The 12682-nt window shown below is 46.4% G+C and overlaps 1 protein-coding gene across 2 annotated transcripts in view; it reads right to left on the minus strand.

Moving 5' to 3' along the window:
* The window catches only part of LOC142560766 (uncharacterized), a 69292-nt gene extending 60943 nt beyond the window's left edge, over positions 1–8349 (minus strand). For both annotated transcript variants that reach the window (XM_075673094.1, XM_075673093.1), the window contains exon 1: positions 7929–8349. In XM_075673094.1, coding sequence (XP_075529209.1) covers positions 7929–8119 — 191 coding nt within the window. In that variant the 5' untranslated portion in view covers positions 8120–8349. The remainder of the gene's footprint in view (positions 1–7928) is intronic.
* Between the last annotated feature and the right edge of the window lie 4333 nt (positions 8350–12682).

Here is a 12682-nt window from a genome sequence, read left to right on the forward strand (position 1 = left end):
AATGGGGCCAAGTATGTGACAGCATGCATGGTAATCTCAGTAGTAAAACGACTTGGCAACTGCTGAGACATATGCTTGATCTCTCGGCCTCGTGCGCGCAACATAGTCGCTACATCACTCAATTATTGTACAAACACGAGGATAATATTCCCTATCTTTTTCAGGGGCCTGCACTATTACACCTCCGTCATACCACAACTCATGAGAATTCAGATTATAAAGGCGAGGTTAATGAACTTCTCGACACCCCAATAACGGAGACAAAAGTTTGACATTAATTAGCTTCCCTTAAAACTACATCTGCTCTGGGTATAGATAATGTAAATAATAAATTACTCCGAAATCTGGACAACAAATCTATCTCTGCCCTTACACAATACTATGATCATTGCTTCGGTAACAGCTCTCTTCCGAACGCATGAAAAACTGCTAAAGTAATCTTTATTCCGAAACCCAATAAGCCCTCCGATATAGGTAATATTAGACCTATTTCCCTCACGTTATGCTTGGGCAAAATGCTCGAACATGTCATGATTAATCGCTTCAATGAATACACAGAAGAGAATCAGTTATTTCTGCCAGAGATGATTGGCTTTCGCCAGTCGCTTTCTTGCCAGGATGCCATGCTAAGTCTCAAGCTTGACCTTCTTACTCCTACATTTAGTAAAGACACCCAAGCCATTTTAGGACTCGACCTTCGCGGTGCATTGAACAACATAGATCATGGATCTATCTTACGTGAATTGAATGTTATTAACTGTGGTAGAAAAATACATGACTACATCTGCGAATTTCTTAACAATCGCACAGCTATCATTAGTCTCAATGATCAAACTTCTCCCCCAATCACCCTAGCTAGCTTTGGCACTCCTCAGGAATCCGTGCTCGCGTCGTTTCTATTTAACCTAGCTATGAGGTCTATTGCTGGGAAGCTGGCACAAATACGGATCTGCAACATTCTCTATATGCAGACAACATTACCCCATGGATTAAGTGTGGCTCGGATGGCTACATTCAAGATACTTTAGAAGAGGCTGCAGATGCAGTGGCTACGAGAGCCAGATCCATGAACCTCGAGCGCTCGCCCGCCAAATCTGAGCTGTTACTTCTATCCGCAAATAAACGGGTTACGCCCAACATTCAGATTAACATTAATGGGAAGCAAGTTTCGGTAGTAAACAAAACCCGTCTACTTGGCATGCACATTCAATCTAACCGACTCAATATGTGTACACTTCAAACGGTTACTGCCAGCACAGGTTACACCACACGGCTTATAGGAAGGGTGTACAATAAGCACGGAGGTCTCCACGAGGCAGAATTGCTAAGACTGGTACAGGCGTTTTCTGTCAGTAAAATCACATTCTCCCTTCCTTATGTCCCCTTAACTAGGACCGAGGAAGATAAAGTTAACTCACTGATACACAGACTACAAATTTGCCCTTGGAGTGCCAAGTAGAGCTTCCACTGAGAGACTTTTGGCTACAGGTACCTTGAATACTTTTAGTGAGCTCGCAGAAGCCCACCTGACAGCTCAATACCAGCGCTCATCGAATACCCACACTGGTAGGCACATCCTAAACTCCCCAACTATTGCCCCAGCACCCATGACCAATGAGAAATTCAATATTCCCCACCCGATACACGAGCACTTTCATATCCCTCCTCTCCCTAAAAATATGCACCCTCTTTACCACGAACATAGAAGGCAACAATGAGTCCTGCAGAAAAAGTTATTTAACTACAAAGACTATGTCGATGCCGCGGAGTATCCCTGTGGACACAAATTCTCCATATGAGTCGTTGACTCCACTGGCAGTGTTGCGATGGGAGCATTCATTATGCCCTCTTCGGAGGAGGAGGCTGAGGAGGCGGTGGTGGCACTTGTTGCAACAATACCCAATTACTCTCTCATAGTAAGTGACTCAAAAACTGCCATACACAACTTCGGAGCGGGTAGGGTTTGCAGGACAGCCCTAGCCATTCTATCGCCCAATCCGCCAACCCAACTTCTGAGTTTAATCTGGACAATTGCTCACACAGGCCTAAACAGCAATGAAGCGGCCCACCCAAGTGCTCGAGCTTTCACGAACCGAGCACAGGCTAGACTAGGGGACGGTTTAGATGCCAATAATCTCCCTCCAGCATTCACCTCCAAAGACAGATTACTTACACGCCATGACATTTGCGGGCATTACCACCTAGGTCGCCTAACCCTACCTCCTTTAATGATTCGGTCGTCACGCATGCACAAGGTACTATGGCGTAAACTACAGACTCGCACTTTTCTATGTCCTGCCTTACATCACAAAATTCACCTGGGAATATACCCTACTTCAGCCTGCAAGTTCTTTCCTGCTAGCAGAGTGGACCTTAACCACATTATGTGGCCATGCAAGAACCCCTCCCCTCCCCCTAACCTTTGTAGAGTTTTAAGTAGTAGGGAGATGTGGGAGGCTGCCATGCACAGCTACAACCCTGAACTTCAGGAAGCTATCCTGAGGTGGGCCGAGGTGGCAGAGGAGGCCTACTGTGAGTAGGATAACCTCCCTCGCCTTCTTCTCGCAGCGCCTTTCCCTTTAAGATGGGATAAATAAAGTTCTCTCTCTCTCTCTCTCCCTGTTCTATGTCCCAGACGGTAGATCAGACTGGTAGCATTCACAAAGCAGCAGCAAACTATGCTTTGCCATGTAGCAGACAACAGAAGTGACCAAGTGACTCATAGCTGCCATGTTTTGGACATTTTTTACAGCAAGAGGCTGGGATAAAGGCAAAAAAAGAAAATTCTTCTTTTTTTTTTCAGAACAAACCGGGCAAGTAAATGTGCTTCATGTTATACTGAATGAACCGGACCATAAAATGCTATCTTGCTGCGACATTTGGGCAAGAATGAAGGAGCCGTAAGCCCAAAATCTTTTCTTAGAAGTTGTTAAGCGGATAACACAGGTCTCTGTACGTACAGGTGAGGCAAAGGTGATCGTGTTGATGTAAATGAGCTTAAGCTTGTCATATCAGCCAATGCTTAGAAGGAATGAGAAAAGGAAATCTAAAGCGTTACGTCGCCCCTTTTGAAGGTAAAGGCACAGAACATGTATTCGACCACCAACCTAAAAATTCAGTACAAGTTCCATCTACACAGTCACAGTACACCTGAGCTTTGTGCATCCATATTAAAAAAAAAGTTTTAGTAAGACACCAATGCTGCAGGCAGTTCGCCTTTGCTATGATGTTGTGGAAATGAACAAACATAATTGGCTAGTGCATGTACATAACTTCTTTTTGAGTTGGACGGCGACGTATCTGCATTGTAACTGACTATAGTATGGTTCCTGACTCTAGTGGTGCCTGGGAAGCAGCCTGTTCTACTACAACAAATATTATTAAGTCATTTACCTATTAATTACCCTTGAAAATACATCATATCCACTGCGGGTTAAGCTTGGCCAATACTGCACATTGGTAACAAGACAACACAAAAAAAAAGTTTGGCTTCCTTCCTCCAACTTCAATGAGCCTTGCGATGTGTGGCCACAGCACCATTCCACCAAACTTCACGTACAATGCCAGCTCTCTAAAAGAGCTACCATGATGCTAAATATGTGAGGCGATCCAGAATAAACCTGGAATCGCCAATAGATATGTTACCAGTGCAAGTGAATGTAGCTTTACGAGATGAATTAATCAGAAGCACATTCCAAGGTACGTAACTGTGATAACTGCTATCAGTTCATTAATTTTGTACTTACAAGCCCACTTCCCTTTCTATTGCCAATACGGCCGGCAGGTAGAATAAATAAATAAACTTAATTACGAAACTTCAGTACAAGGGTATAGCAGACAAACTGTCCTATAATCCTGACCACGTAAAAATAAAGTATTACTTGCATCTGTACGTACCTTAACCTAAATGGCTTCATTTTATTTATTAAAACTGTCAGTCCCACCAAGGTTCTTATAGCCATCATAAAAGACAAAAAGCTTTAAAACATAAGGCACACTGCACAAACAACACACCTATATACATCATGCACATCAAGAGATGATAAAACAGTCACAAAGTAAGCACATTTATATAAAGGCGAATAAATAAATAAATAAATAAATAAATAAATAAATAAATAAATAAACATTATTATATGTCATAATCACCACAAGTGTACCCAGTGACATCATTGAAAAAAATGTCGTAACCGGAAATATGTGTACAGAAATGCAAGTGTTTGTGATGCCTCTGACAGGCCAGCAGAAGGTCTCCTGTAAATTTCCAGGCCGGTATATGCCACATGAATGACATTAAATAGCAAACACGTTTTGCATTGTTGTGAACATGTAGAGATGTGATTGGTGCAATCACGCGGGATCGGCATGTTGGCTTCCCAGCTGCAGGACAGCCGTGTCAAGCTACTGGCTAAAACGCCCGTGCATGTCCAGAATGTCTCATTTCATGTTACTTTTGCTCAGTATTTCGCAGTCTTGCTATCAGAATACATACTTCTAGCTGCCGAGCGAACTAGTATTTGATTCACTATAACCAATGTTAGCTCAGTCTTCATATCTTTCTATTCCATTACGGCAGAATATTCACTGAAATAAAGCACACCCAATTAAGCTTTAGGCTTAGTTCATTACATACGTGTAAGGAAACAATATCACCTGAACTGTACTTTTACTTGTTTTAGTGTCATGTCTTACTGTTGTTTCTCCTTTGCTCTTTTTTTTAATAGTTCATGTCTTCAAGGTTTCATTTAACCCTCTGACTGCCGGATTTATTCCTGTGCTTGATTTGTGGACGTTTTGTGCTACCCATAAACTGCTTCTTCATGGTCGCTTTATTCCGCCACAGAATTCGCCACTAGTTTACAAATCCTTTCGTCTGTCAAACTGCAGACGGACCTGCCAACCTGGTTTGCCATGGCTGTCCTGCTGAGACAGAGCGACAGAGCACCGAGACATTTGCTCCACCTGCTATTGCAAATTTAACTAAGTATTAGGTGTTTTTACAACCTCTCTATAGACTGTACAACAGGCACACAGCATTCATTTTTACGTGAGTTGCTTCTTGAGAGGCAGGGAATGCAGTGAAATGACAAAACAAGCATACTTGGGGGTGGCAGTCAAAGGGTTAAACTGCCTACTTTTGGAATAAACCTTTCCGACAGTACTTGCCTCCACTTCGCATGTCCTGCGCTGGTTCGTGCTTCCTGCGATGAATTGTAGTCATTCACCTAGGCTGGACTTGACTGACATTTAAGAATCAATTTCAGTTTTTAGTCAACGATCCCGAAACATAAATAAAATATATGATGGCATTTATGACACCAAATCATTTTCGCAGAAGCACGCTTCATGGAAAGTTTATGGCTAGCAGTATTTGAAAGCAAGCACAAGAAGAAATATTGTGGCAGTATGAAGTCACTTATGAAGTGCACTGACCCTGTTGTAAAGGGTGAAAAAGTTCAAAGCATGAAAGTAGCGAGACAATGTATGCAATATCAACAAACCTTTTTTCACAGTAACCATGAGTAAGAACCCATGCACTGCAGTAAGAGACAATGAAAGTGAAAAAGATTATGAAAGACGTGTCACTGCCCTACATGACACTTGGCAAATGAAGCACACACAGGGGAGCTTTCCAAGTCGGTCTCATATGCTACAGGACAGATTTCGCATTCCCCTTTCTTTGATACATAAATCCAAGAATGGTTATTATTGAGTTCCTTTGTATGTGCTCAGAGAAAACATGGCCTTAAAAGAGTTTCCACGTGAACTCCCTAGGCAGCAGGGCCATGTTTAGCAATGTGCCGTTCGGCTTGGCCAATTTAGCTGAGCATTACAGGAGTGACACGATGGACGCCAATTCTGAGCAGAGAGTTAACATTAAGTTATGCGTTGGGCTAGATATTACCCCTAATGAGGCATGGAACATGATTCGAAAAGTGTATGGCAATGAAGCATCATTGAGAAGTGATGGCTTTGAATGGGACCGAAGGTTTCCAAGAGCAGAAATTCAGTGCAAAACGATCCCGGAGTCAGCCGCCCGTGTACATTACATACCACTGTAAATGTAAAATGTGTGAGTCAGCTACTGCATGAAAATCAACAAGTTACTGTTACTAACTGAACGGGGATGCGCGCCACAAGATCTTACACAGTGGTTTAGGAAAATGAATACTGAATGAGAACAACATCTCTCACACACTGACAAATGAACAGAATGGCATCAGACAAACGATTGCTGCTAAACTTTTGGAAAGCATCAGAAGTGATCCCGCACTTGGGTTAGCACTACTGCTGGAGATGAAATCCAATACTACCAGGGGTTGTATACTCAGGCGTTCATTTTTGGCAATAGTTTCTCTTCTGAGAGATTTTGCGAGACTCAGCCCAAGAGAGCCAATGAACTGCTTTCTCGTATTTGCCAGGCCCTAATGTGCATGTGTCCAGTGTTGATTTTCGTGAGTGAAACTACCTTCAAAATTGATAATTCAAGAATAAGTTCTCATTATGACCCTCAAACAGAGTGACAAAGTGTCAAATAGTGAGTTCACGGCTCAACTACCTCTAAAAAGGTGAAGTGACAATCACTGAAAACGAAAGGAAACGTTGATCTCATTTTTATTTTTAATGCTAGAGGCTTAGTGCCCCTTGAATTGCTCTTTGAAGGAGAAGCAATGAACCAAGATTTCTACTCTGACGAGCTAAAATTGTACTATAGCCCAATTTTGCATTGGCATCCCGATTTATCATTACTTGGACAGTTCTTGCTACATGACAATGCAAGACCTCACACTTTTGTATCAGTCCAAGAATATCTGGCCAAGCATCATGTTCTTGCTCTGCCATGTCCCCTACATTCACCCAACCTGCCATTGTGTGATTTCTTTTCTTTTGTCTTTTTCATTGTGCGAGATTGCCACTGAATTGGAAATGTCATGAAGGTGTGGCAGCAACCTAAGCTGCTGCCCCTAATGAGTTGATGAGCAACCCAGATGAAGCTTTTTCTGCTTGCTTCCATGATCTCTAGAAATGAGGACACCTATATGCCAATGGCCACGGGGACTACTATGACAGGACCCAGGATCATTAGTTTGCAAGTTGAATTAATGACTTTTTTTACAAGCTCTGTGCTGGAACGTTTCTGACAAAGGTTGTCCATTAGCTTTTGTTCGTCCTGGAAGGTAATGTTTTCTAAACCTGCTTTGGCGTGTACCCGTCAGATAAATTTTCCCATGCATTCACCAAATTTTAACCTCTTGCTCCCCGCGACAAGTTTTGTGAATGTTGCACACCTCCTTTCAGTTTATCTCAAAGGTACAGCCTCGTCGTAAGGGCGTATTGTTGTCACAAGACAACAACAGTCCTGCCCTATTTCACTGGAGAGGCGATAAGGCTCTACTAATGCCCGAAGGCCGCATAGGTTGCAGAAGAGGACTGTGATAACACATTTCACTGACAATAAAAATATATATATATATAACAGTTGGAGGTGCCCAGCGAATCCCAACGAGTAGGCCAAATTGTTTGAACGGAGAAGCCCCAGGCTTCAGAGTTTTTTCTTTCGGAAATGCTAGGAGGGAATTGGTCAATCTTCGAAACTAAGTTTGCAGTTATCAGACCTGAGGCACGAGTTGCTGCACATAGAGGAATGGCTCACCGCAACAGGTGCCAGACAACCAAGGAGATGACAACTACGATTCGAGCCGATGATAAAGCAGTACGAGCAGTTCTATGTACAGAGATAGCAAACGAATATTGAGTCAGGCTTATCAAGCCCGTGACGGGAACCTATGCCAGGGCTTTTCACTCCGGAAGGACAGTATTTCTAAATTGCAGCGAATATCGCCCGAACACCTTGAGGTTTACACGACGCACCAGCAGCGTGTGTGAACTTCTACGCTTTCTAGAAGCGCCCGCTCCGATCGACTTACTTTCGGAAGCGCACTTTGCGCTTGGGCGGCACAAGCTGGAGCGGTTCCGGCTCGGATTCACTTTCCGACGACAACTCGAGTAGCTTGGCCGCTTCGCTCTTGTTGGGAGCGGGGCCATCGCGTCGGAACGTTGAGTCCGTGGTCGGCGCACCGCTGTTGGTCCACTCTTGAAACGGTAGCTCTTGGGACATGCCGTCGCAGTGGGCTCGGACGGCCGCGATCGTCGTTGTTGCTGCTACCGTCGCAATGTCAGACCACGGCACATTTTACTACGCAACGGTGACAGGTACAGACAGACAAACACATCCGCAAACACCCGAGGCGAGGGCACTGCATCGTATTCTAGCGCAACATCTGTCTTCTCAGACTTTCACAATACAAATACGCTGCCCTTATCGGATTGTCGTGCGGTCTGGATCGACTTGGGTTGACCTGAGTCAAAGTCAGTGTTTGACGCTACACAAAGTAGACGTATAAAACATCTTGAGGCGCAGACAGCATGAAGCACTAATGATGTTTCGCGGTATATCATTGCCTACAGAAAGCTTTTGCCGTAAATACCACTTATCTTGTAACGTTGGTAAATACAGCACCCACAATAGAGTTTCCGGAAAAATAATTTGTGCTGGAACATTAGAGAACACATGCCTTCTACCCGGGTGATGTTAAAAACATTGTGGTCATAACGCAAGTGTATATTACGACCTACTGGAACTAGAAATAACGTAAGTTTGCACATGTTGCTGTTTCATTACTGCATTTAGAGCACAAAACAAGGACTTCTCTTCGTCGTTTTACACCAAGGAGGTTCAAGAAAGAAGTCAGTTTCGCCCGAAGTGCGAAACAATAGCAAATAAAAAATAGCAATAGCAATAGCAATAGCAAACGCAAAAATAGCAATAGCAAACGATAGCAAATTAGTAGGCAGCTATATGAAGTAAGGATAGTAGTTTTATCGGCCGTATAAACTTGGAAACATTCGCTTACTTAGTACTTGACAAGCATGGTGTCAGCGCGCACAAGCAAACATGAACACGTGACACTCGATGAGCGCGGGCGCTCGCTGTCAAAGCGCTGGTGGGAGCAAGCGCGGCAGCAGTAGCGAGCGAAGTGACTTTCGTGCCAATTATCGCTTCAACGCAAGAGCGGCTGCAACACAGTCCGCACAAAGGTATGGGCAGTCTGCAGATCTCTTTCTAGATGCGGGGCGCGCGATAGGCCACGGCTGTCCTAAGTACGCACTTGCTGGCGGAGTCGAAGCCGCCCCTCTCCCTCCCGCGCTGCCCTTCCCCCGCTTTCCTACATATAGAGCGCGCGATATTGAGCCGCGATGGTCTGTTTCCCTTGCGCTCGGTCGAGAAATGCGCAGTTCCTGCCGAAGGACAGTTCCTGCCGCCCCCCTCTCCCGTCGCCCCCGACCAATCGCGTGACGGAAGACATCGCGTTTCCCGCTTTCTTCTTTCCCGCGCGCCAGATTGAGCTGCGATCGTCGGCTTCCCTCGCGTGCTTTCACTCGCGTATGCAGCATACGGCGCGCGGCGACGGTGTTACGGCCTCGGACTTTATAAGGAACATCGCGGTGAAGGCGACAGCAAAAATGCCCCTGGAGTGTCCATATTGTTGCTATCGCGATGAAACAGTCGCAGTTTCTCCCTAAAGGCGAACCACCGATTGCGAGAGCAAATTAGTAGATACCTATACAAAGTTAGGAGAGTAGTTTTATCGGCTGCATGAACTCGTAAACATTCGCTTACTAACTGAAAAAAAAAACTCATGGTATCCCGCGCGCACAGTTAATCATGAACCGATCTCGCTCAATGACCGCGGAAACTCCCTGTCAAAGCGCTGGATGGAGGAATCGCGGCAGCAGCAGCGAGCTAATCGACCTTAGTACATTTCTCGCTTCAACGCGGACGAAACGTCGAAAGCACCGTGCATACGAAGCTACCAGCACTACGCGAGCTCTTCAAAAACACCAAATCGCTTCGAAGATTAGGCCCGCGCGGCCGCGCACTTTGCCAACGTCGCAGATCGCTTTCAAGATACGGCGCCCGCATGGCCGCGCCGCAAGGAGCATGCAAGCCGCGTTCACCGACTCAATCTCACGCTACATTTTCAGTTTTTAATTCCTCTTTGTTCCGTCAAATTTCATGATCGATCGATTTCTAATAAACACTAAATATTGTGCTATTTTTTCCGCCTTGGGGCAGCTGCATATCGATGCCGATAAAATGGAAAAAAAAATGCTCCAGTACTCGGATATCTGCGTTCTGGAGACTTCCAATATGGCTGGCATCATAGCCCAAAGTGTTGCATTAGAACTGCAATTAGAACTGCAATTGAAAAACGCTGGAAAAGTCGGCAAACAGTTATTCGAAGCTCTTCGCAGGCACCTTCTTTCCCCCTCTGGATGACTGCCGCCGGCTTCACCCGAGGCCATAGGCCGGTATAGGCGACTGACACTCCAGTACAGCTTACCTGTATTGAGGAATATCTGCAGAAGCAACATTCGCACAATCGACAGTGCTCAGGTGCAGGACACTCTTTGTCTTGGAATGCTGCGCTGCGCAACGACATCAGAAACGATTGCAATAGCTCAAGATTACCCAGTCACAACTCGTATCACATCGGAAGTTCTCCGGGCACGTATATCAGGCACATTACCAGCCTCCCTTTTCACCACCTCGCTGCACTGCCGAAAGAGCGGCCCATGAATTCGAACGAAAGCTGGACTCTCGTCGCTAGCTCTCAAGCAGCTACCCTACTCATGCTGCGCGAGACATGCAAGGACCATCTTCACATTTACACTGATGGCTTGACAACTGTTGAAGGATCTACAGGAGCCGTGATCTCCCCCGAAAAAGCCGTGTCTTCTCGCCGGACAACGTCGACTACTAAGGAGCTTGCTGCAATTCGCGGCGCACTTTACGTGATTCATGAATATCTACCACGAAGATGGGGCCTATTTACCCGATTCGAAGGCAGCCCTGCATTGTCTGCTATCCGCTCTACGTCGTGGACCACAACACCAACTTGTGCTGGAAGTAACGCAGCAATGTCTCCAACTAGCAGAAAAAAGACATGACATCACTTTTCAGTGGCTCCCAGGCCACTGCGGTATCATGGGCAACGAACATGCCGATGAAGCTGCCAGGAGGGCTCACGAAAGTGCTGGGAAGGAACCCATCCCGCCACCAAGAAGCGATGCAGCAACAAAGCTTCGCATACTCGCGCATGATGTCACACGATCCACGTGGAACACGCCATGTTTCCGGCATTCTCTATTGCACTGCCTCTACCCAGCCCTCGGACTACGCATTCCATCTGGACTTTCCTGAATCGAGACACCGGTTCTCTGTCGACTAGGGCGCCGAGTGTCTTTTACGAATGCATTTGCTTGTCGCATCGGAATGGCTGATAGCGCTGCCTGCGATAGGTGTGGCAGTGAGGAAACAATCGAACTGGCTATGGTGTTGGGCCGCTGAGCACGAGGTTGCGGGATCGAATCCTGGCCACGGTGGCCCCATTGCGATGGGAGCGAAATGCGAAAACACCCGTATGCTTAGATTTAGGTGCACGTTAAAGGACCCCATGTGGTCGAAATTTCCGGAGTCATCCACTACGGAGTGCCTCATAATCAGAAAGTGGTTTTGGCACGTAAAACCCCATAATAGAACAAAAAAATACAATCGAACACATCCTCTGTTATTGTCCTCGCTACAGCTCCCAGAGACAGTCGCTCGTGACGGTGTTGCCACGTCTCGACGACCGCGCCGCTTTCTGAGCCGACGATCTCGGAGTGCCGGCTGATGCGACCTTCACACCAGAAGGCGATGAAGGCTCTACCGAAGTTCAGCCGGTCAAGCGACCTGTTTGAGCGACTGTAACACTCCTGGGTTCCTTCGTGTGTATGTTTTCTGTATTCTCCCTCTCTTCTTATGTGTGTGCATTTTTCTTTAACTTTCTATCTGCCCTCACCCGGCCCTTCCCTAATGCACCGCTATAAACGGTGCCCTAATGCAGGGTAGCAAACCGGATATCTATCTTCCGGTTAACCTCCCTGCCTTTCATATGTCATTTATCTCTCTCTTCCACTCCAGTAATTTTATGCGAAGCATATTAACGTAGGTTTCGGGCCTTCGCGCGCGACGCCCGGCGGTGGCCACCATTGACCCTGAAGTGGGGTCACGTGACATGACGTCACGTGATGACGTCACACCGGCTGCAGATGGGGCCTCATATCGCGCCGTCGGTCGCCTCCCGGCGGTGGCCACCATTGACCCTGAAGTGAGATCACATGATGTGACGTCACGTGATGACGTCACACCGGCTGCAGATGGGGCCTCATATCGCGCCGTCGGACGTCGCCCGGCGGAGGCCTCCACGCTTCGGTTCGCGCCGTCGCGCGCGACGCGGCGGCGCCACCATCGCTGCATCACGTGATATGTGACGTCACGCCAGGGATGAAGCGGCGCGCGCCCGCCGTCGCGTCAGTCTCTGTGCCCACAACCGCGCCAGCGTCTTTGCGCCGGGCGTGTATGCGGTCAAGATGCCTCCAAACGCTAAGAATACGCTAAGGTTAAGCCCAGTGGATGCGAAGCATCCACTGGGCTTAACCTTGATAAGCCTCCAATTTTTTTCTTAACCTCTTTGGTTTTCACTTTGTCCTTAGACAGTTTTAGTATAGCGTACGCTATACGATTGCGTACGCTAAAAATAGCGGGTGGTCGCTGCGCATGCGCTGAACGCTAAAC

Source organism: Dermacentor variabilis, chromosome 10 (genome assembly GCF_050947875.1).
Source record: "Dermacentor variabilis isolate Ectoservices chromosome 10, ASM5094787v1, whole genome shotgun sequence".
Lineage (NCBI taxonomy): Eukaryota > Metazoa > Arthropoda > Arachnida > Ixodida > Ixodidae > Dermacentor > Dermacentor variabilis.